General features: G+C 33.1%; 1 protein-coding gene across 1 annotated transcript in view; it reads right to left on the bottom strand.

The window, feature by feature from the left end:
• The window catches only part of LOC118906742 (glutamate decarboxylase 1-like), a 75,782-nt gene that overhangs the window by 24,989 nt on the left and 28,133 nt on the right, over positions 1-22,660 (bottom strand). Inside the window, 1 exon segment of the mRNA XM_036874306.1 lies at positions 1,834-1,904. Coding sequence (XP_036730201.1) covers positions 1,834-1,904 — 71 coding nt within the window.

Here is a 22,660-nt window from a genome sequence, read left to right as displayed (position 1 = left end):
GTGTGAGCTGCTTTTTTGCATCTTTGTCAGCTGATTGAAAAGGATGAACAGATTTTTTTCTCATCTGTTTCCTATATAAGTTGAGAAAGAAAGTTATTTTTGATTATTAAAACATGCTGATAATATGTATTTACTGCTTTTATCTGTAACCAAATGTATGCCTCCAAAAAATTCATAACATTTGAAATTTTTATTTACACATGATCTCTGGTGGATAGGTGTAAACTGGAGAGAAGCATTAGTTCTACTGAAGTTATGTAAGGCTCTTTTATAACCACATAGAGGGCAAATGATACAATTCTTACTTGTTAGTTTCATATCAGTTTAGTGTAGAGGATTAGTAATTTAGTAATTAAGACCTATCATGTTTAACTATAAATAACAATGCCTACTATAAAAGATCCTGAAGTGCCTTGCATACATATTAGCACTTAACTATAAATTCTACTACATACTAAGAGTCCTAAGTGCTGTACACACATTTTAATCCTTATAAAGACATTTTTCCCAGTATGCAGATAAACAGATTTAAAGAAGTTAAGAAATAATTATAATTAACACTTGTTGAGCACATACTATGGTCCAGGAACTGTTGTAAGTATCTCACATGTATTATTCTGTTCAATCCTTATAACATAGGCTTATGATGTAGATAACTATTATTATTAACAAAGATAGCTTTATATATGGTGGAACGAGAATTTATAGACAGGTATTTGAATTGAAACTCCATTAAGTTATCTATCCTCTTTAAAAATTTATATTTGAAAATAGTAAGTCTTGAGGTCTTCTTCAATAAAAGTATCTAACCAGATATCCAATCAAGCAAGTAATTTGTTGTTAAGCATCATTTTATGTTCTGGGCAATGTATGGGAAAAAAGAAAGTACAAACTATAATGTATAAAATCAACTTGTTTACATATAGCTATATAGAAAAAACACAAAGTAATCAGAAAATGATGTATGGTTAAATTTTGTAGTTTGGATTTTATAAGCTTAGTAGTATTGTTTCCAGTTCTAATGGATTTGTCTTAAAGTAAAATAAGCTATTTCCCTATATAATCCAGACTACATTTGTTAAAACTGTAGCAAGATTAATTTGGTTTAATTTTTAAGCATTGCTACAACAATTATCAACTGATAAAACATAAGCATTTTAAATGTTTATGTATGACAGATAAAAGTGTTCTGTAATAGCTTTTTCCATAAATAAAAACCTGATACATGAAAAAAACTGTGCATAAGAAAAGACAGCAGAAATTACAGAAATGTGAGATGATTTGCAAAGAATGCAGTGTACTTAAAAACAAATTTCCGTATTACATGTTGACCCAGTAGACATATATTAGGTTAATACTTTGTACAATTTTTTTTCTAGAGGAAAATTGCTTTTTTCGAGTTTCACTGCTATAGACAATGAGAAATAATTGATAATAAGTAAATTTTAAAGTACTAAAGCTTTAAAAGCATTACTTCTTTTAAATAATTAGTGGAAACAAAAATCACAAGGAAAAGGGAAAGTAAAAAGCTTCTGTACGTGAAACAGTATTACAGAACGTTTATAAGGAAATTATGTAGAAACCAAAAATTTTGATATTATTGGCATAAGAATTATATTCCATTAATAGCTCAACTACACACTGGATCTACAACCTAAAACTAAATTAATCTCTAATAGCAAAATGCTTGTTTTAAATGCATAAGTAAGATAATGATTGCTAATATGCTTCTGTCAAAATATGTTAATAATTAATAATCATAGAAAATCAGCAAGACTCGTTTGACAGTCTGCACTTTTAATTGTCATTTCTTGTCACAAAATTTCAACTTACTTGCCAGGCTATATCCACACTCCTTGAAATCCACGTACAGTGAAAATCTAATATCTACTCGAAGAGAATACCTGGAGCCAGAGTGTGCTTTTATATGATAAAAAAGAACTTGACCATTAAAGATGTGTAACTGCTGTAATTTATAACTCTTTCAAGGTCCTGTTTTTGAGGGCACAGAAATTTGGAGCAATTTCATTATTTGTAAAATAGGCAGGGATACAATACTTGTATTTGTTTAGAGAATTAACTGAGACAATTGTAATGTATTTGTGTTTAACTATCACTTGCTTTTCAAAAGTACAATTTAAAAAAAATGAATGAATTTCAACTTCCCTTTAACAGTTACAGCTTTTATCTACAGATCTACAAAGTGAAATGTTAGGTACATTAACATTCTAGAGTAGAAATGAAAACAATGCATGGGCATGTTAACAGTACAATTCACATGCTTTTAACACAGGAATTACTTTTTGCTTTTGTATTGAAAACTCTAAAATTTAAAATAATCCAAAAATACATAATGATCATTATTTCTGAGCCCCATTTCCAGGTGCACATTTTCTCAAGAATTTTATCAAATGTCAACTTGTCCCCTGGGATTTACAACGATTGAATAATGCGCCAGTCAATATGTTATTTTTTTAATTAAGCGTCTTTTGAGCATGTTAATGAAAGAACATGAAAAGTTCAGTTATTCACAAAAGAAAAGCACCAAGGAGTTCACTAGAGCCTCTAGCAAACAAACAAAAAATATATTGGATGATTTGAAAACCATTTTCTCCTTTTCTTTCTTCCTCCCTTCGCTGCTTTCCAGTGGAGTTGATTGATGATTGTGAAGTGACATAGAAGTGGGAAAAATAGAAAAAAAAAAAAAAATCTAGAAGTCCACAGCTGCTTTTCCATATCCTTCAATGATCTGCAGACCTTTCTTGTTCTAATAGTATCACTACATCCACTAGGGAAGATTGTCTCATTATCTTCATTCAGAAAAGACCGACTCTTCTCATGACTCCTGGACACCTGCTCATTTCTGTTAATAAACCCACCTACATTCTTGCACTGGGAGAACCCCCTCCCACAAAGTTCCCTACCTTCCCCTTCCTCATTCTCATCCTTACCCATTCCTTCCTCCCATGCTGTAACCACCAGCACTCTATGTTCAAAAGGACTCAAACAATCGCAATTCTGAGAAAATGGGTCTCCAGCCGTAAAGTACTCTCTATCATTCTATTCCTTTCCCTTCATGTCCTGATAATTAGACAGTTAGACATTTATTTATAAACACACTGAGCATGAAGCTGACAGTCCTCAGCCCAAGGGGAAATTAGTGTTGCTGTTTTTTCAATTTCGCCTAGTTTTATACATTTGTAAAACACATATAAATTGAAATTGAAACTCAATAATTTTTCTCTACAGAGCATGTGAAAGCTTTCTTGTATTACACTACATCAGATAGGACTTCAAGGGGAAAAGAGGATACTCTTTTCTTAGGATTCTTAGTAACACTAATATGAAAACCTATAGCTTTCTTTCATTGGACCCTTACTGTATTTCATACAGTGTTAAATATTTTTCATATGTTGACTCCTCATAGAAGTTCTATGAAATAGGTATTATTATTATTGTGTTCTGTTTCACAGCTCCCTTTACTTCAGTTCCCCCATCAATAAAGTGGACATTGTATATAATAATACCTACTCACGGGCTTGTGGTATCAAAAGAGATGATGCTTCTGAAGTGCTTATAGCAATCCGTTAATTCTTTATATAATTCTTTTCTCTGACAATCTTGACAGAACAAAAAGCAAACAAAAAATAATTTTGATAATGCCTTGACCAAAAACTTTTAATGACTCCCCATCCACTATATTGAGTTCTTAAGTTGACCCTTTTCTTGCCTTACCTCCTACCCCTCATCTACAGCAACCTCCTGCATCTCAAAAATAGTTCACACACTCTCGTCTGTAAACTTTACTTTTTCTTACTTCCCTGCGTTCTATTTCATACAATTTCATCTGTTTTAAATGCCTTCTCTCCTCCTTTCTTCTAATTCAAAATTCACATGTAACACATATTTACTGACTACTTATGTGCCAAGCACTCTTCTAAGATAGATTCATATAATTCATTTAATTCTCCTTGCAACTTTATAACACTGCTATTTACTGTCTTCATTTTACAGATGAAGAACCTAAAGCACAGAGAAGTCAAGTTATTTGCCAAAGATCACACAGCTAATAAGTGGCAGATCCAAGATTCAGTCTAAGTCATTCTGGTTGTAGAGTCCACTTTCTTAACCCCTACCCTGTCTTCTTTCTTAAGAGGACCAAAGTCATATCTTAGTAGCGCCACAAATATTTCTGTAGTAGCTCCACAGGTATTTCTGTATTTCCACCACTGAGCTGAAGTGATCTTTATTTTCCTCTGAATGATTACACCAACTTTTCAATTTTTGTACAGTTTATTTGGCAGTTTAATGCATTTATTAGAAGTTCTCTCGTGATGTTGGAAGGGAGGTACAAAAGTACATTCAGTACTGCCGTCAAGGAAGTTACAATTTAGCAGAAAGGAGAGTAACAGACAGAAAAAAAAAAAAACCTCCACATATTTTAATGATGTGAAAGTGCTACATTTATAAAAAGATTATAACCATAGATTATAGCAGCAACATGGGACAGGATACAGGGTTGTGCTACCAAGTTGCTCAGAGAGCATTTAGCAGAAGACTAACACAGTCTGAAAGGCCATCTAAAGCTCTCTAAAGAGGGTGATATGTGAGCTGAAACCTGAACTATAAGTAGCATTTAACTAGGTGACGAGAGAGGAGAAGCATATTCAAAAAAAAATTTTTAAATGCACAAGATCTTGAGATGCCAGTTGAGGAAATAAGTAAAAGTAAGTGTATGTGACAGCCCAGAAAATCAACAGGGAGAAATTATCCCAAGGAAGTAGGAGGGGCACATAAATGTGTTTGGTGTTTAGAGTGTTACAAAAACCAGACAAGTGTTTCAGCTGTGGAATGACACAATTGTGGCTTCCTATGGCCGTAGAAACAATGGTGAAGAGATGGTGGTTGAAAATATTAAGTGTCTTGGTAAAACTTAGAGCAAGAGTGTTGTTGTGTTTTTTTTTATCATCTATGAGATTAGCAGAGATGCTAGAGAAGGAACATATGCCTTCTTACAAACTCTTCAAAGTGAATTCCAATTAAATGCATAAAATTGAATGATGATGGTACTATATAATACAAATATATAAAATGCTATAGAATTATAGAGGGAGAAAGTTTCATTTCGATTTGGAGCTGTATTAAGAATGATAATTGTTCTAAGCTTTGAGCCTTAGTATGGCAGGCTGTATTCTAAACCCATCAGGAGCATTAATTCATTTAATCCCCTCAACAAATCTATGACGTAGTTTATTAGTTAAAAGAGTGTATGGCGGCTTTAATGGAAACCAAAATAATAGTGACTTAAACCAATAGATTTAATTCTCTTCTACATAGAAATCTGAACAGGAAGGTGGCTCAGGGCTGTCCCAGGGCTCTGCTCCACGAGTTCATCCAAAGACCTGGGTTCCTTCTATCTTGGGGCACTGCCATTCCCGAGATCTGTGCTATCTATTTTTATACCGCATTTAAAAGTAAAAGAAATTGCATATAAAAAATCTCATTTTTAAAAGTAAAAAGAAACAGGTGAAATTAATAATACATTTAATTTAATATCCAAAATATTATCATTTCAAACTTTCACTGCTTCTCAATTAGGATGTGAAAATTCATTGGAAATACTTGGTCTGTATTTAGATTTTATAAAATTTTCAGTTGAAAAATACAGATTAACATATATAAGTTATCTAAAAGATAGTTAAAAGTTTTGTTTTAGATAAGGAAAGGGAAACACAAAATGATTATGTACCTTGCACACATTTATAGTTTTTAACTAATAGAGTTGAAAAAATGATATTTGGACCATGATAAAAAGAATGTTTGTAATTTCAATATGTTGTTAAACATATAAGATTGTGATCATTGTCATCTAATGTTTCATTATTTTTTAACTTTACCTGTGTTGATACTCTACCTCTTAAATTGTATACACTTTGAAGACAGAAAAAAAATTATTCAATTCTTTGTACACTCCCAGAGTATCATTCAGTTCTTTACACATCTATATGGTGTTTAGTCACATGGCAAAATCCAGAGAAGAATCGTTACCCTTTTCACCTAAGTTATGTTTATTAGCCTTTCTTTCCACATAATTTCTGATTATCTGAGTTCAAATAGAAAGATAAATTGGAAGACAGAGTTAATAACTAAAACTGTGGAACAGAAAGATATGATAACTCTAAAAATACCCAGAAGACATATTGATATGTGTTTCCTTTGTAAGGTTTGACTTCATTTGTTTTCGTAAGTCACTGATTTCTTCTGGGAGAATTTCTTTTCATCTCTGAGAAATTATTTTAACAATACCATGAAACAATATTCTAAATAAACAAAGTACAGAGAAAATAGCTCTTGCTTTGTGGAAGTATCTGGTCTTTACATTTATGTAATTCTTTCATCTTACATTTCATTTAACTTTTCCCATGAGCCCTTGCAAACGTCTTGTTTACACATATTGTAAGGAGATAGGTCACAATCATACAATACAATTGAACCTATATTGTTCTTTGTACTTTTTGTGTCTAGACTACAGGACATCTTTCTTTTATTAGCTTGCTTTTTAAAGGTGAAAAAAAGAGCTTTATTTGTTTTGCTTTGTTTTTTGTAACAAAGCAAAACAAACACCATTCACATTATTCAGATATATAATTCTAACAAAATATCTACAGTGTAGAAACTATTGATATTTTACAGAAAACCTAGGAAGTTTGCCCCTACAAAGTATAGCTAGCAACTGTCAGCACAGAGATTTGACCCCAGACCAAACCCCAGATCTTCCAACCTTAATCTCTTCATTTTGTTAAAACAACATGGCATACCATTTCTTCCCACCTAGTGACTTTCTAAATACAGCCTGTCATGTTATCATTATTTTGTATTGTGTTCAGGTAATGTATGTTTTTACTTCAACATAAAATATTAATATGTAAAGCAATACTAATTCTTTGCTTTCAAAATTAATGATTTCAATGATCTGGGTTATTTGAGGCATTTCTAAATAAATGGCTCTCTATATTGAGGGAATTGAATTGTAATTTGTATTTTTTAAAATTTATTTATTGATTTGTTTTTATTTTTGGCTGTGTTGGGTCTTTGTTGCTGCCTGCAGACTTTCTCTAGTTGTGGTGAGCGGGGGGCTACTCTTCGTTGCGGTTTGTTGGGCTTCTCATTGTTGTGGCTTCTCTTGTTGCGGAGCATGGGATCTAGGTGCATGGGCTTCAGTAGTTGTGGCTCGCAGGCTCAGTAGTTGTGGCTCACGGGCTCTAGAGCGCAGGCTCATAAGTTGTGGCGCATTGGCTTAGTTGCTCCGCGGCATGTGGGATCTTCCCAAGCCAGGGATCAAACCCATGTCCCCTTCATTGGCAGACGGATTCTTAACCACTGCGCCACCAGGGAAGCCCTGTCATTCATATTTCTACATTCTATTTGTTGACACATGTAATTTATATTCTTTTCTCAAAAGTTCTCACATTTTCTCGAAGCCTACATTGTGAAAAATGATTTTAGAATATGGACTAATAGGGACAAATAATTCCAAGTTGAATTTCACAGGTTTTAGTGTAACCTGGCCTGAACCAGATCTATAATATCTGTGCTAATTGACTGACAGCAGCTTTAGAAAATCAAGGCAACTCTCAAGTTTTCCTAGTTACGTAAGCCCGAAAACAGCCAAGTAGTATCCAGTTTATTACAAATAGTTGTTATAATGAGACAGCTTAGTTCAATAACCAAATGAAATACATATGTAGTAGTTGATAATTAAACCAACCAGTTTTCTTGGTATTTTAGGAACTAAGGATTTGAAGGATATATCAGGTCATATAACCTGGAATTAATCAGTCCCTCCCAGCCTAGCCAAATCACCAAACTTGAGGGTACTATGAAAATTGCAAACAAGAAATGAAGGAAAAAATTAAAATGGCCATTAGGCAAATGAAAAAATTATCAATCTCAAAAGTAATCATGGAATATCATACAATACATTACTTTAATAAATTCTTAAAATGTTAATACTGGTAAATTAATTGATAATTAATACATTAATAATATTTTAATAATAAAATTATAACATTTTACCCATTGGATTGAACAAAAAGTAGAATTTACTTACTTAAAATAGTAGTCCTAAAAAACATCTAACAACACTTAAAAGCAAGACTTGAAAAGATAAAGTTGACCCAAAAGTAAGTTAACTACCTACCAAAACAAAACTCAACACACTGAAGGATGACAATATCTATAAACAAAATAACATAAAATTCACAACGTCCTGATTACAATAAAAATGATAAAATATGCAAAGAAGCAAAAAACAAAAAAAATGTAACCCACTACCAGGAGAAAAATCAGTAAATAGAAACCGAATCAGGAATGACAGATAATAGAATTAACAGATGAGGACTTTAAAAACATCTACTACAATAAATATATGCAAGGATCTTTTTAAAAAGAAAATAATAAAAAGAGAAATGGAAACAATAAAACTAAATTAAATAGAACTTCTAGGGCTGAAAAAATAAAATACCTGAGATTAAAAGTTCCCTATAATGGCCTAATAGAAGACTGGAGGTTATAGGGGGAAAAAAACCCCAAAACTAACAAATTTAAAGTAAAGGCAATAGAAACTATCCAAACTGAAGTTACAGAGATAAAAAATGCTGAAAAAATATGATCAGAACCTAGCCATACATGCAACAAAATAATGAAATTGAATATATCCTTAATAGGGGTTCCAGAAGGAAAGAAGCAGCAGAAAAATATTTGAAAAAATAATGGCTAAAAATATTTCCAAATTTGATGAAAACTACAGATCCCAGAAAGCTCAACAAATCCCAAGGTGAGTAAACAGAAAGAAAACTACACCAGGATACATATATCAAATTTCTGAAAGCTATTATTTTTAAAAACTATAGCAACTAGAAAGAAAGATGCATTAATTACAGGGGACTAAACAATAATGATGGAGAACTTCTCATAAGAAACAATGTAAGTCAGAAGGCAATGAAAAAGCTTTAAAGTACTGAAAGAAAACGAACACTGAAAACTAGAATTCTATGTCACAAACAAAAGTGAATTTGTTGACAGCACTACAAAATGCATTAAAGTACGTCCTTCAGGTTAAATAAAAATGATAAAAAGATATTTTAAAAACTTGACTCTACACAAAGGAATGAAGAATATTGGAAATAATTAATGTATGGGTAAAGTTATCAGGTTATTTATCTTATTTTAAAATATTTTAAAAAACCATTTGTCTTGTAAAGCAAAAAAAAAAAAAAGGTAACATAAGGACATAAGAGCAAGGACTGACTGCCTGTTGGATTTGGCAGTATAGTGCATATTGGCTGTGATTGCTAAAATGTTGTAATGAAATATTAACAACAGGAACCAGTCTGTAGTGGGTTGACAAAGAAATGCTAGTACTATTTTTATTTTGGAAAATAGAATTTTTTTTTTATAAAAACCAGGTTATTTATGTTAATCTATATAATAGTTTTATAATTGTTGCTTTTAAATAAATTGATAAATATTTTTAAATTTATTAATTTTAATTGATACTTCTAATATAACCAAATTATTAGATATAACCCACATAAAACAAATTCTTTGAGGTTTTCAATAATTTTTAAGAATGTAAAGGGATCCTGAGACCAAAAATTTTAGAACTCTTGCTTTATAAGATGCTGCCTTCATAAACATCGATGTAGATACAAAATTATTCTGAGGTAGAAAATAGGATTTCCAATGGTATTGTCTTATTTAAAAGGAGGCAATAAGTTAAATTTCTTTTTCCTCATGAAGATTTATTATTCATTCTTTAATGATGGACAGGTATGACAACTATGCCTAGTGTTTGCATTTGAATCTCAAATGATCATTACTGAATACAAAGAGGAAAAAAATAACACCTGGATATCATAAAATAAACCAATAACACAAATTGGCTCATGAATATTTATTTGCACATTAATTCATCTATAGATAAAACAAATGAATAAACTCATGAATATTCTCTGAATTATTTATCTATGGAATCTTTTGTAGAAGATGTATTATGCAAAAATTTTGCTCCTTACATAAATGACATTTGAATAGTTAAAAAAATGCTCTCCCATTATAATCACTGGATACTACCATGCTAATAAAAGCAAAGATGAAAAATGGGGATTTACATAATTGAACACCATTTGAAAATGAGATATTAGCTTGATTCTTGTTTACACATTAGAAAGCTTTAAAACTGTCAGAGATGGTGATGATTAACCAGAAGAGAGCAGAGGATAGTACATTATCTCTCATCTCTCTAGTTTGTAATGGGAATCAGGATGGAGTTCTATTCATCTATTAATTCTCATTCACTTAGCCTCCAGTGTGATCTATATATACAAGATGATAGGACCTTGTGTATATGTCCAAAATATATTTATTTCCTTGTGAGAGTTTGAGTTAATCACTGATTATGTTTATCTATTTTGCTATTAACTCAGTTTTGCCTGCCTTCCCCAAATTTCCTTTATGATTTGAAGTCCTACTTATTCTTACAGGACTCCCCTTAGTCTTTCTCAATATCATAAAATGAAAATAGTTTTCTGTTTCCTTATTATCGATATAGAATATTTTAAGTTTTATTCTGGGTTTTTACCTTAGAGTGTTTATTATATATCTTGCAATGTAATTACTTTTATACATTCTACTTCGCTGACTACGTTATCAGTTCCTTGAAGTAACTAGCATTGTGTCTTTCTCACCTTTGTTTATGATGATCTGGTGCAAAACTGAGAACTTAGTAGATGGCTATCTTGTGTTAATGAAGTTAATTAAACAACCTCAGCGAGTTCTAGCAGCTTAGTCCAAATCTCCTGGTGTGAGGACCAAAAAATAAATTTTATCCAAGGAAGTAAACCATCAAGATAATAAAGATATCAAGATACAAGATAATAAAGCATTTTTATATTTTGTATTATTACTGCATAGGAATTTAAGAATACCTTATTTCTTACTATAAAAGAAAAAATATAAAATGTATGTTCTTAAATCTTGGGATAAATGCTAAATGTCTCTTTTTTTCTCTAAATTATATCAAGTGCTAATTACTAAATATTAGGTTATATGAAGAGATAAACTGTTCGAGATGTGACCTAGAATTGAGGCATCTACAGTATCTACGACAACAAGGTTCCACTTTTGGGGGGTCAATTTTTAATCATATCTTTGCCTCATTCATCTCCTAAGTTGCCAACAAGATCTCAAAAGCCTCCTAACTGAATTTATTCTCTGTAATTATGTTTTCTTCTAATTCTACAGACCACAGCCAGGTGAGTTACATTCATTTAGTGATTTATTCAAAGGACATTTATTGACTATAATGTGTACGTAGGGGAGGAAAAATAATTTTCTGTCCACCCTTCTAGTTTCTTGGCTGAGACCCACCTGTAATAAAGACATATTAACAGGAGAAAAACAAAAATAAGTTTAATAACATGTCTACCTCATGTATACATGAGAGTTACTCAGGAAAAACTTTGTAACTCCCCAAAATGGCCCAAGCCACCGCCTTAAATACCATCTTTAGCTAAAGACAAAAGAAGATGTTGGGGGTTTGGGAGAGACCAGTTATGGAAGGTTATCAGGAAAAACAAGGGTATGATTGTTATGCAGATTTACACCATTGCCTTCTCCACTGATGAGAGTTTCTAGAGATTTAGTCATCTTCCTTTTCCAGTTACAGAGAGGGAGGCATCAGAGAGCTCTGATCATGAAATTGCTTCCAATCTACTACCGTGATTATTACTATGACTATTCCTTTGCAACCAAAAAAATATGTTTTTGTTTTTGTTTTTGCCATTTCTCATCCTACTATCATTCTTCTGCCTCATCTTTCACATCCTCTCATTGGAAATATTTCCTACTCTGATACTATACTGTTGACAAACTTCCTGTGTAAATTCTCACTTTCACAGAAAGCAGCAAATGGTGTTTCAGAGGAAAAACAACCTTGGATTTTATTCAAAGTGGAACAGTTATTTTCTTCCTGACAAACTATAGACTTGCAAAAACAGAGTGATTTACCTTTTGATTTTTCAAAACCTTGAAGTAAATAACATAAAATATGTAGGATTCCTTGCTGCTACTAGAAACCATAAACAACTTTCATCAATGAAATGGTGAAATTTACACTGATTTTCTCTTGATTACCCTACCTCATGCAATCATCTAATCTAGACTTTCCACATACTGCTTTTAGATTAATTATAGTTTTTGGTTGCCAGCCAAGTTTAATTATGAAAGATACAGAAATGATTGTAATAAATACTATTTAAGGGATTGTGCTGTAAATAAATTAGTGACCATTTCTTTCTTATAATTAGGAGAGAGATTTCCATACATAGGGTAGTATTTTATATACACATAGGATAAAATTGTAATTTATTCTACCAGAAAACTCATCAGTTTGATTTTATTTTAGATTAAGTCCCACCAGTCTGGTGTAGTGTCTCAACAATTTTCCTTTTCTGCTATGTTTAATTCTTCAAAACTGAATTATCTTAAGGATTTTTTTAAACCTTAAATGACCACATAAGGATTAGTTGTTTCTTTCTGGAGAAAAATCATGGGGAAAAAAAAATTTCCCTATTCAGAGCAGATGCAAATTATGTTTAAGCAGTTAAACATTTCTCTGTGTGTCTTTGTTCATATTATTCCATTTGCCTGGAATACTTTCCCTTTTTCATACCTAGCCAATTTATACTTCGAAATCAGTTCTAATCTTATTATATTTATGAAGATTCCTTACTTCTCCTAGAGTTACTTATACCTTACCTACTTCTCCCAAGAGGCACTTGAACCACTATAGTCATATAATTGATTGAGTCATAGCAACCAATAAGTACAAACCAAGTACAAACCAATATCTTCAACTAGAATGTGATCTTTTCAGGGTTAGGAATGGTGCTTACTTTATTCTGTATTTCTGGCCTTTAGCATTTGCCTAGGACATAATTTGCATTCAATTAAGACTTTTCAAATGAACAAAAAAATTATTTCATCCTCAGAACTGAATCTCTGAGAGTAAGAATCGCTTCCCTTCAAATACGCTGTGAGGAGGATCCCTAGTCATCCTCTTTTTATTGAGATGAGTTTTACCTGGCTTTCTCCATCTAACCCAAAACAAATTTCCCCTCTGCCCAAACTGGTCACCATAATGCAAATGTGAATGAGTCCAGCTGATCTGAACCCAAATCCTAATTCACTTTTTAAAGTTAACACTGGCCCTCAAAAGTTACTTAACTCTGAGTCTCGATTCCACCTATGTGCATCTCGGCAGTCAAGTCTGCAGTATCCTTGCATCCAGGGAAGGCTGAAGAAAGGTGACTGAGGAAGGGATTTGAAAGAAGGTGGAAAATGTAAGAGTGAAACTCTGAGATAAAGACTCTGGATGAGCATAAGCATGTACGATTTACTTAACTCCATTTCCTAAATCATCAAATCATTGTTTTTTTGGGTTTTTTTTTTCATCATAGGACAGCAGTGGCAGGAGTGGAGCTACAAAATCAGGAGGTTGAAGGAGGACCCATATTTCATGACAGACTTTTGTGAATTTACTTCGCATGAGCAATAGCCGTGGTGAGCAAGCAGTAAATGTGGTCGAAGTGATGAATGATCAGTGTGACTTTTGCATCACATGACACCCTAGTTGTAGTTTTGGAGAATAAAAAAAAAATGTTGGGAGGAATGTATCACTTGACACTTAGATATTTAATAAATTCACCTGTTAATTTTCTTGCTTTAAAGGTATGAATTTTTATAATTGTGCAGTACTAACTTACAATATAGGGAGATGAAAAACATTGTAAACTACATGAAGCAAACTTAAAATCGACATTTATAACTCAGTCATAGCTACAGTCACTCTCTTTAGTTCTCCTTTTATTTACTTTGATGCCATTGTAGGTGAGATGTACTCCCCACCCCAAACCCACCACTGTTTTCTTTTCCAGATATTTCTCCAAAAATTATCTTTCTGCCCTCCACTTCTAGGTGCACTCTGCAATCTTTTCATCCTTCGCAACAAACAATCCTCATTATTAGTCCTGGACATTTTAACCCTCGGTTCTATTCCTTCAGAATAAGTATTATATTCTTAAACCCAAGGGCAATGTCTTTCAAAACATCATAAGACGGTGAGTAAATATGCTTTATACTGTACATAAACCATCCCTGGTATAAAAGGATACTGGGTGATTATATTAACCTCTATGAAAGAACAAACAACTTTCTTACATAGAGAGGGTTTAATGATGTTTGGAGAAGATAAAACACTGATAAATTTAGCTAATCATAAAAGTTAGAAAAAGCAAGATCCCTGAGGTTTTATGTTTCAAATTAATCAATACTAAATCCTGAGATCTCCAGGGCCTGGACACCTGCATTAATACTTTTCCATTAACTCCTTCCTATGTTTAGTCTCTTCCCCAGTCAGCAGAGGCATAGTTCATGACTTTACTCTCTCGGTCAATATTCTCAACATCGTGTTTCATTGTTTTCTGGCCTCTTTCCCACTCAGCAAATCTTCCTCAAAATTTTAGAACAACTACTACTATACTTCCTCTCCCTACAAAAATAAAAGCCATCAGACTCCAATTTCTCTAAAAATTCAAAGGTATCTGCCTCCATCTGGTTTTCAATCCCAATTACCTAAAGCAATATCCCTCCTCTATGGTCCATCCTCATCTGCATCTTGTTCTATCCTACATCCCTCAGGGACCTCACTCCCTCCTTAATCCTTTCTTTCTCCTTCTTCCCCTTTACTGGAAACAGAGCTCCAACAGAGTGTGCTGTGGGTTGGATTGTTGAAACTCATACATTGAAGTCTTAACCCCCAGTACCTTAGAATGTGTCTGTATTTGGAAATAGGATTTTTAAATAGCTGATTAAGTTAAATGGGGCTATTAGGATGGGTGCTAGTCCAATATAACTGGTGTCCTTATAAGAAAAAGAGATTAGGACACAGAAACACATAGAGGAAAGAACAAGTAAAGACACAAAGAAAGATGGTCATCTACAAAGCCAGAAGGATAGACTTCAGAACTAACCAATCTTACTGACACCTTCATCTCAAGACTTCTAGCCTCTAGAACTGAAAGAAAATAAATTCCTGTTGTTTAAGCTACTCAGTCTGTGGTAATTTGTTATAGAGCCCCCAACAAATTAATACAGATTTCACTGGCCCTTATAGAAATTCAAAGCTGTTCCAACTTTAAAAACTCCTCTATTTTTGAACCCACATTACCCTCTTTTCATCACACAATTTCTTTCTCTTAAGAGTTGGGCTTCTTAACTTAAAAATCATTCTACCTGTATTTCCTCCACTTTTAATCAATTATTCAATTCACTTCAATTTGGACTCTACCTAAAAGGTATTGAAACATTTTTCTTTCCTTTCTTGTCTCCAAATTTTAATCCTGTTGACCACTCCCTCCTTCCTCAAATACTTCCTTAACTTGTTTTTTATAATATCATATTATATTGATTTTCTTCCTACCTCTTAGAGATGATCACACCATCTCCAGCTCTACTGGGCTCCTGTTTCTCTTCCATATTTGTTTATTTAGTGTTCAACCCCTCACTCTTCAATTCTTATTTTACTTTCCATGCTTATGATTTTAAGTTATATTTCTAGTTCAAGCTGTCGGGCTTTAAACTCATTTGAAAAATAAACTAATATTCTAAATTGACATATTTAAATCAGGACTCATTTTCTCTCCTTCTTGCTCTTTCTCGTGTTCCTGTGAATGACATCATTGTATATTCACTTTCCCAAATGAGAAATGTCTCAACCCTTACTTCCCCTTTTCTCCAACATCTCCCATTAATAAATTAAGTATTTTTGACTTATCCTCTTCAATATTTCTGTATTTTTATTCCTCTCTTAATTACATCTCTAATATCTTGGTTCCCTAAGCTCCACTCTTGACAGACAGACACTGCATTCATAGTCATCAGTTTGAAGCATTAATATAACTTTAAAATTATCCTGCCTAAAATCCTTTGGTGGTTCAAAGGCCCAAACTATTTAGTATGGTATATAAAACCCTTTCTGGTTCTGTCTGTGCCATCAGGTTAAGCACTTTTCTTTCCCCAGCCTTCACTGTCCATATTCAAGGGGAATCTGTTTAACTCAATTTCAAGCTAAAGTCATGTTCTCTGATCTGGTCCATTTAAAATGTAATGCCTTTAGTTTGCAACCTCTTCCTTAACCCTCTGCTTAGCTAATTGGTCCTCACCCTTCAGGTCATAAATTACACATTTTCATTTTTTGGAACTTTCCATAGCCATGTAAGACTGAATTAAGTTCACTTCCTATGCAATTCCTTGGAATTTTATGCTAACATATTTAAGTATTTAGACAGGTAAGCAGTCTATGTTATGATAGTATTTGTTATGATGTGATCATTTATCAGTTGTCTATCAGTTTCCATTAGTGTCTGGACTTCTTAGGGGACTTAATAAATACCTGTTAAATGAAATAATAAATATATCAGTGTTTAAGCTTTGCATTAGAGGACATTTTTTAAACAAAACTGGTGCAGCTTTTTTTTTTTAAATCTATTTTCAACATCTCCTTACTGTGTCCCACACAGCATAGAGCCTGGTATATTATATATTTTCATGGACAATATGAACTTGATAAAAACAAAGAAGCCCTAACAAATATAGCTAGTTCAATATTAGTTCCCCTGTTTCTATATTATTTTAATAATGATATGTTGTTACGGAAAAGTTTTGTGAGAAAATTATAAAAGACTTGAGAATCAGCAGTAACATTTCTTAAACACTACACTCTGGCCTCAATTAATAATGCCCTAGAAACATTCATACTGTGTTCTTTTCCTGTGTTTTAACTTTGTCAGTCTTATATTGTTTCTCCTAACATGTTGCTGTAGATAAAATAAATAGCACCAAGTCTCTTATATGACTTCAAAAATCCATTTTTCTTAAATAGAGGCATATTCATAAAACTAGGCTCTTCATGACGGGTAAAGAAAATTGCTTACTTTAATATCTTAAAGGAATTCAAAGAGCTAGGGTGTATCAGTGATAACCATGAGAAAATGTTTTACAAAACAATGTAAGTCTTCCAATAAAAGAAAAAGAAATGTATTTACTTAGCTAAAAGCATTTTATAAAAACAAAATACACACCAAAAGTAAATACCATAAGGTGTGGCAGCAATAGATTCCAGACTTTGAGAAGAGTGGATGAGGATAGAATGATAATCAGAGCCCGAAGCAGTCAACAAAGAAACAAACAAAAAATAATGCTAAATAATTGCAAAGCTGTTTGCATAAATGAGCAATTGAAACTCAGAGACTGATGGGTTTTTGCAAAACCTTTGAGATTTAGTCTAGAAAGTAGTTTAAATTTGATATTTCCATTTTTCTTTTTTGAAAGCTCTCAATGTGAAGTACTTTATAAATAACTTCTAATAGCAACTTAAATTGCCTCTATGAGAATGAGAAATAAAACTTCCCTTCCAAACAATTTGAAGTAAGTTCTATATTGTCAAAGTGAAAATTGCACTGGACAAATTTAACAGGTAAGAAAGACTTTACTAAAGGCTATTGCAATAGAGGAGAGACGCCAGAACTCAGGTGGAGCTCAGCTCTAAGGGCCTGAGCGTTTTAAGAGCTGGGGTTGGGGAAAAGGGGATCCATAGGCTTTCTGTGTACACTAATTGGCTTCATCCAAAAAAAACCGTCAAGTTTCTCATATCCTTGTAACAGGAGGTAGTTTACACCTTGGAGCAAGGAGACTACCTAATTTAGGCTACTATCCTTCCACCAAAATTCGAGATAGGGGAACTATCTTCCTTGATAATTAGACTTCAAAGCAGTGGTTCCCAGGTCCTAGAAAAAGACATTCCTGGGTTGTGAAACTGACAAGAGACTTTTTAAAAGACATTTCAAAGAAGCAGACAAAAAAGTTCTCTAAGGTAAAAGCTCTAAGGGACTCAAATCAGGAAGACATCTGTCTAAAGGTTAATCAAGCTCAGGGGAACTTCAATATCATCTTGGTCAGTATCATTGATTAAGAAAATAAAAACAGAAAAAAATGTAATTCCAAAAGTTGGCTTTCACACCTCCCTCAGCCTTTAAATATCTATTTAAAACATATAGCCATTCTCAAAAACAAGTTAAATCTCTTTATGGGTAAGGACAAAATTAGAAATACACAGATCGAGACTGAAGCCCAGGACTTATTTAACTTCATATTGTGGAGCAGGCAGAGGTGGCAAGAAGTTCAACTCCTATAAAGTACTAAGAACACATATAGTAAAAATATAATAACACAAATGGGAAGAATATATAACAACTTTAGGTTACTTGCTATTTCTGGAAAGGAAGTGAAGAAAGAGAATGTTTGGGGAGAGGCTCAACAGAGGAGCTACCTATCATGATAACATTTAATGCAAAAAACGCAATGTCACTGGTGACCTTGTGCAAATCGCAGTTCTTTTGTAAGTCAGGTTTCTTGTTGGCGAGATTGGTTTAGTAATAATTGCTCAGAAAATCATACAGAATTGTGAATATCAAACTAAATAATATTTGAAGGCTCTTTTTATAAAAAATCAAGTGCAAGAAACAAACACTGTCTACTATAGGTCAGGAAAAAAGGCTTAGTTACGGGAGTAAGGATGAAAAACATCTTGTAGACTTCTCTAAAAGTGTGCATGTATTCTAGCAAGGAAAACTGGTCTATAATCAATGATTTGAATGCAATATTCAGAGTAGAATAGATAGTAGATGCAAACAATTACATCTAGAATGGATGGACAACAAGGTCCTACTGTATAGCCCTATATTCAATGTCCTGGGATAAACCATAATGGAAAAGAATATAAAAAAAGAATGTATGTATATGTATAACTGAGTAACTTTTCTGTACAGCAGAAATTAACACAACATTGTAAATCAACTATATTTCAATAAAAGAAAGTAGAATAGAGAGAAAAGAAATGTATAATATATAAAGTAGCATGGGAGCATGGAGAGAATGGCCAACTCTGCTTGAGAGAATTCAGAAGGTTTTGTAAGTAAAGGTAACATTTTAATGGGAAGCAGCCACATAGCACAGGGAGACCAGCTCGGTGCTTTGTGACCACCTAGACGGGTGGGATAGGGAGGGCGGGAGGGAGACTCAAGAGGGAGGAGATGTGGGGATGTATGTATATGTATAGCTGATTCACTTTGTTATACAGCAAAAACTAACACACCATTGTAAAGCAATTATACTCCAATAAAGATGTTAAAAAAAAATGTAACTAGATTTTGAAGTTAAGTTGTAAAGAAGAGTAGAAAAACATCTCAAGCAAATGGGACTGTGGGTATAAACATATAGAGTTTTGAAGGTCCTAGTTATGACTACACACTACAGTGTGTTGAGTGCATTGGGTTAAAGTTGGGGAAGTGGGAATGCAGATTGGAGCTATCTGCATTCACCTGGCTCTGAGACAAACCTTGCCTGTGTCTTGTGAGTACTCAGTTATAGAAACTTGTCTGGATGGGCTAAGAGCATTTGCATTATCCCCTTGGGCATTGTCATTTAAACTATTCCATCTCTCTGCAAGGATCCAACCTGTTAATGCCCAATTCTTGGACTTTCACTCCCCTCTGACCTCACGGCCAAGGTAATCATTTTCTTACCATGAGAACCAAGAAGAAGATGACTAAAGGGGAAACAACCTCTAACACATACACAACCTGGAATGTCAGAGAGTTGACTTAAAGCATAACTATTTTACCTCCAAATTGCTGCTAATGCTGAAAATTACAGGGATGTATCTTAAATTTTTCAGAGTTGTGTATGGAAAAGATGAATGTTAGGGTGGAGTTTAATTCTACCACCAGCTATTGTGAGATGAACTACCCCAAGGCATGCTTACTTTAAAAGGTATTTGTCCTTATTCAGCCTCTCAAAGCTCAGCGGGTCAGCAGCTCTGAAGGATATTATTCTATGTTGAATATAATGAAATCCATGCTTTGTGCTCTGAGACAATAGTTGGGAATATCCTTAAATTTGGCTGATGGGGCATGAAATTCAATTACTGCTCATTCAAGTATTGCTTCAACTATACGTTTGTTCTTTTGTAAAATTTAACAAATGGAAAGGAAGTAGAATGTCTTCCAGTTGAAAGATATAATTGGCATTATTATCCTGTAATTATAATTAGTTTTATATTCCATTACTTTTTGAAGCCTGGTATCCAGAGAAAGAGAGAAGAGAGAGAGAGAGGGAGAATAATAATAGAGCAGAATAAACTTGAATAGTTTGACTAGATCACTTACATCAACTCAGCAAGTTTTTCAACTTAACTTTTCACAGTAATTATCTATAATATAAATAAGTTAGCAATACATTTTGTCATGAAATCATCTCATTTAATTATTCTATCAAAGATGGAGCATCTTGGATGGACCTAGAGATTCTCGTACTGAGTGAAGTCAGACAGAGAAAGACAAATATCATGATATCGCTTATATGTGGAATCTAAAAAAAGGCTACAAATGAACTTATCTACAAAACTGAAGCTGGGACGAAGTGAGAGAGTGGCATGGACTTATAAATACTACCAAATGTAAAATAGCTAGTGGGAAGCAGCCGCATGGCACAGAGAGATCAGCTCCGTGCTTTGTGACCACCTAGAGGGGTGGGATAGGGAGGGTGGGAGGGAGACGCAAGAGGGAGGAGATATGGGGATATATGTATATGTATAGCTGATTCACTTTGTTATACAGCAGAAACTAACACAACATTGTAAAGCAATTATACTCCAATAAAGATGTTAAAAAAGAAAAACTGAAATAGAGTTACAGATGTAGAAAATAAACTTATGGTTATTGGGAATGGGGGGTAAAGGCGGAGGGAAGGATAAATTGGAAGATTGGGATTGACACATGCACACTACTATATATAAAATAGATAACTAATAAGGACCTACTGTATAGCATAGGGAACTCTACTCAATACTCTTCTAATAGCCTATATGGGAAAAGAATCTAAAAAAGAGTGGATATATGTATTTGTATAACAGATTCACTTTGCTGTACACCTGAAACTAACACAAAATTGTAAATCAATTATACCCCAATTAAAAAAAAAAGATAGAGCCTCTCCTCTGAAATATCTATGTCAAATGATACATCACATTCTCTTAAACCAGAATCTGCCTTCTTGTTAGTTTCTCTGGGACCCAAATAACTTCATCCTCTCTGAGAAGGTGAAAATAGTGGATCAATCTCCCTTTGAAACTTTCAATTTCCACATGACGGATTACAGTTATTTTGGAGACTAGCTACAATTTTTTTATCAGCCTAGAAAAATATAGAATAAATTATTTGTTTTCATGAAAGGATTGCAGCATGATTTTTATAAACCTTCAATTTCAACATGTATTAAAAATGCTGGAGCTTAATTTAGGCTTCTCTTGCCTTAGAATGCAAACCATGAATCTTGCAGATTTGTATTTATAAACAGCCATGGTTTTACTTAGAAACTTCAATGATATCAAGCACAATGTCTACAGATGAACAATACAATCTTCCTTACAACCTTACCAGGGAGTAGGTGTGGTCAATAGCAAATAATTTCAATTTGTTTTTTACACTCAAACATTATTTTTTTAAGATAAAAGACTATTTTGGAGGAAAGCATAAATATTAAATAAAGCAAGAAGAATAAATATTACATTTGAATTTTTACATAGATTATCTAAATTTACCTAGCTTTACATATGTTATGATGTCAGACTTTAGTTAAAACACACAAATTCAATATAAATGAAAGATCTCAGACAAACTATTTACATGTGATTTAAATAATCTAATTAATTGTTTCACACCCCAAAAATGATAATCAAAAGATTGCTAAAATATTCTAATTCCAAACTTTTACAAAATCCATGGTGATTGTTTAGATGGGAAATACTTAAATCCTTTATGTACTCTCTCTTCTTACCCTCACTTAAGCCTTTCAGATAAATCACAATTAGGAATTTTAACATCTAGGAACTAGCTGTGATTCAAATAAAATTTAGACAAATGGTATTGTAGTAGTTTCAGAACCTCCATTATTCAGATCCAGCTGTTTTGGTTATCACACAATAAGCCTCAAACAAAATATCTTGCTGAATCGAACCAGTGTCCTTTCTACTATCAGTCAAAATAAAGTTGTTACACCTGGAAAATAGCCTTAAAAAGGTATCTACATCTGCTACATCCTCTTTTATCTCCTCCCCACCCAATAACATGTATACCTGTCAACTGAAATGCTAATAACAGGGTTTTTTTTTTAGTGAGTGAACTATTAGATTGAAAATTAAAATCACTTTTCTCCAATCCACCAGAAATGAGAACTAAACATTAAGTTGAAATACCACATCCAGGAAAAAAGTCTGAGTTTGATAATTTTGTACTTTACATTCTAGTAGCAACTTGACAAAGACGTAGTTTACATCATAAAATTCACCAATTTTAAGTGTATATTTTCATGAGTTTAACAAATTATATATTGCATTTCACCAGCAATTAAGATACAAACCATTTCCAGTTTCCTTGTGCCCGTTTCTCTGTGTCCAGACCCAGGGAATCATCATCCCCTGATT

Source organism: Balaenoptera musculus, chromosome 14, assembly GCF_009873245.2.
Source record: "Balaenoptera musculus isolate JJ_BM4_2016_0621 chromosome 14, mBalMus1.pri.v3, whole genome shotgun sequence".
Taxonomy (NCBI): Eukaryota; Metazoa; Chordata; class Mammalia; order Artiodactyla; family Balaenopteridae; genus Balaenoptera; species Balaenoptera musculus.
The sequence above is the reverse complement of the archived record's forward strand: the minus strand, read 5'-3'. Positions and strand labels throughout refer to the sequence as shown.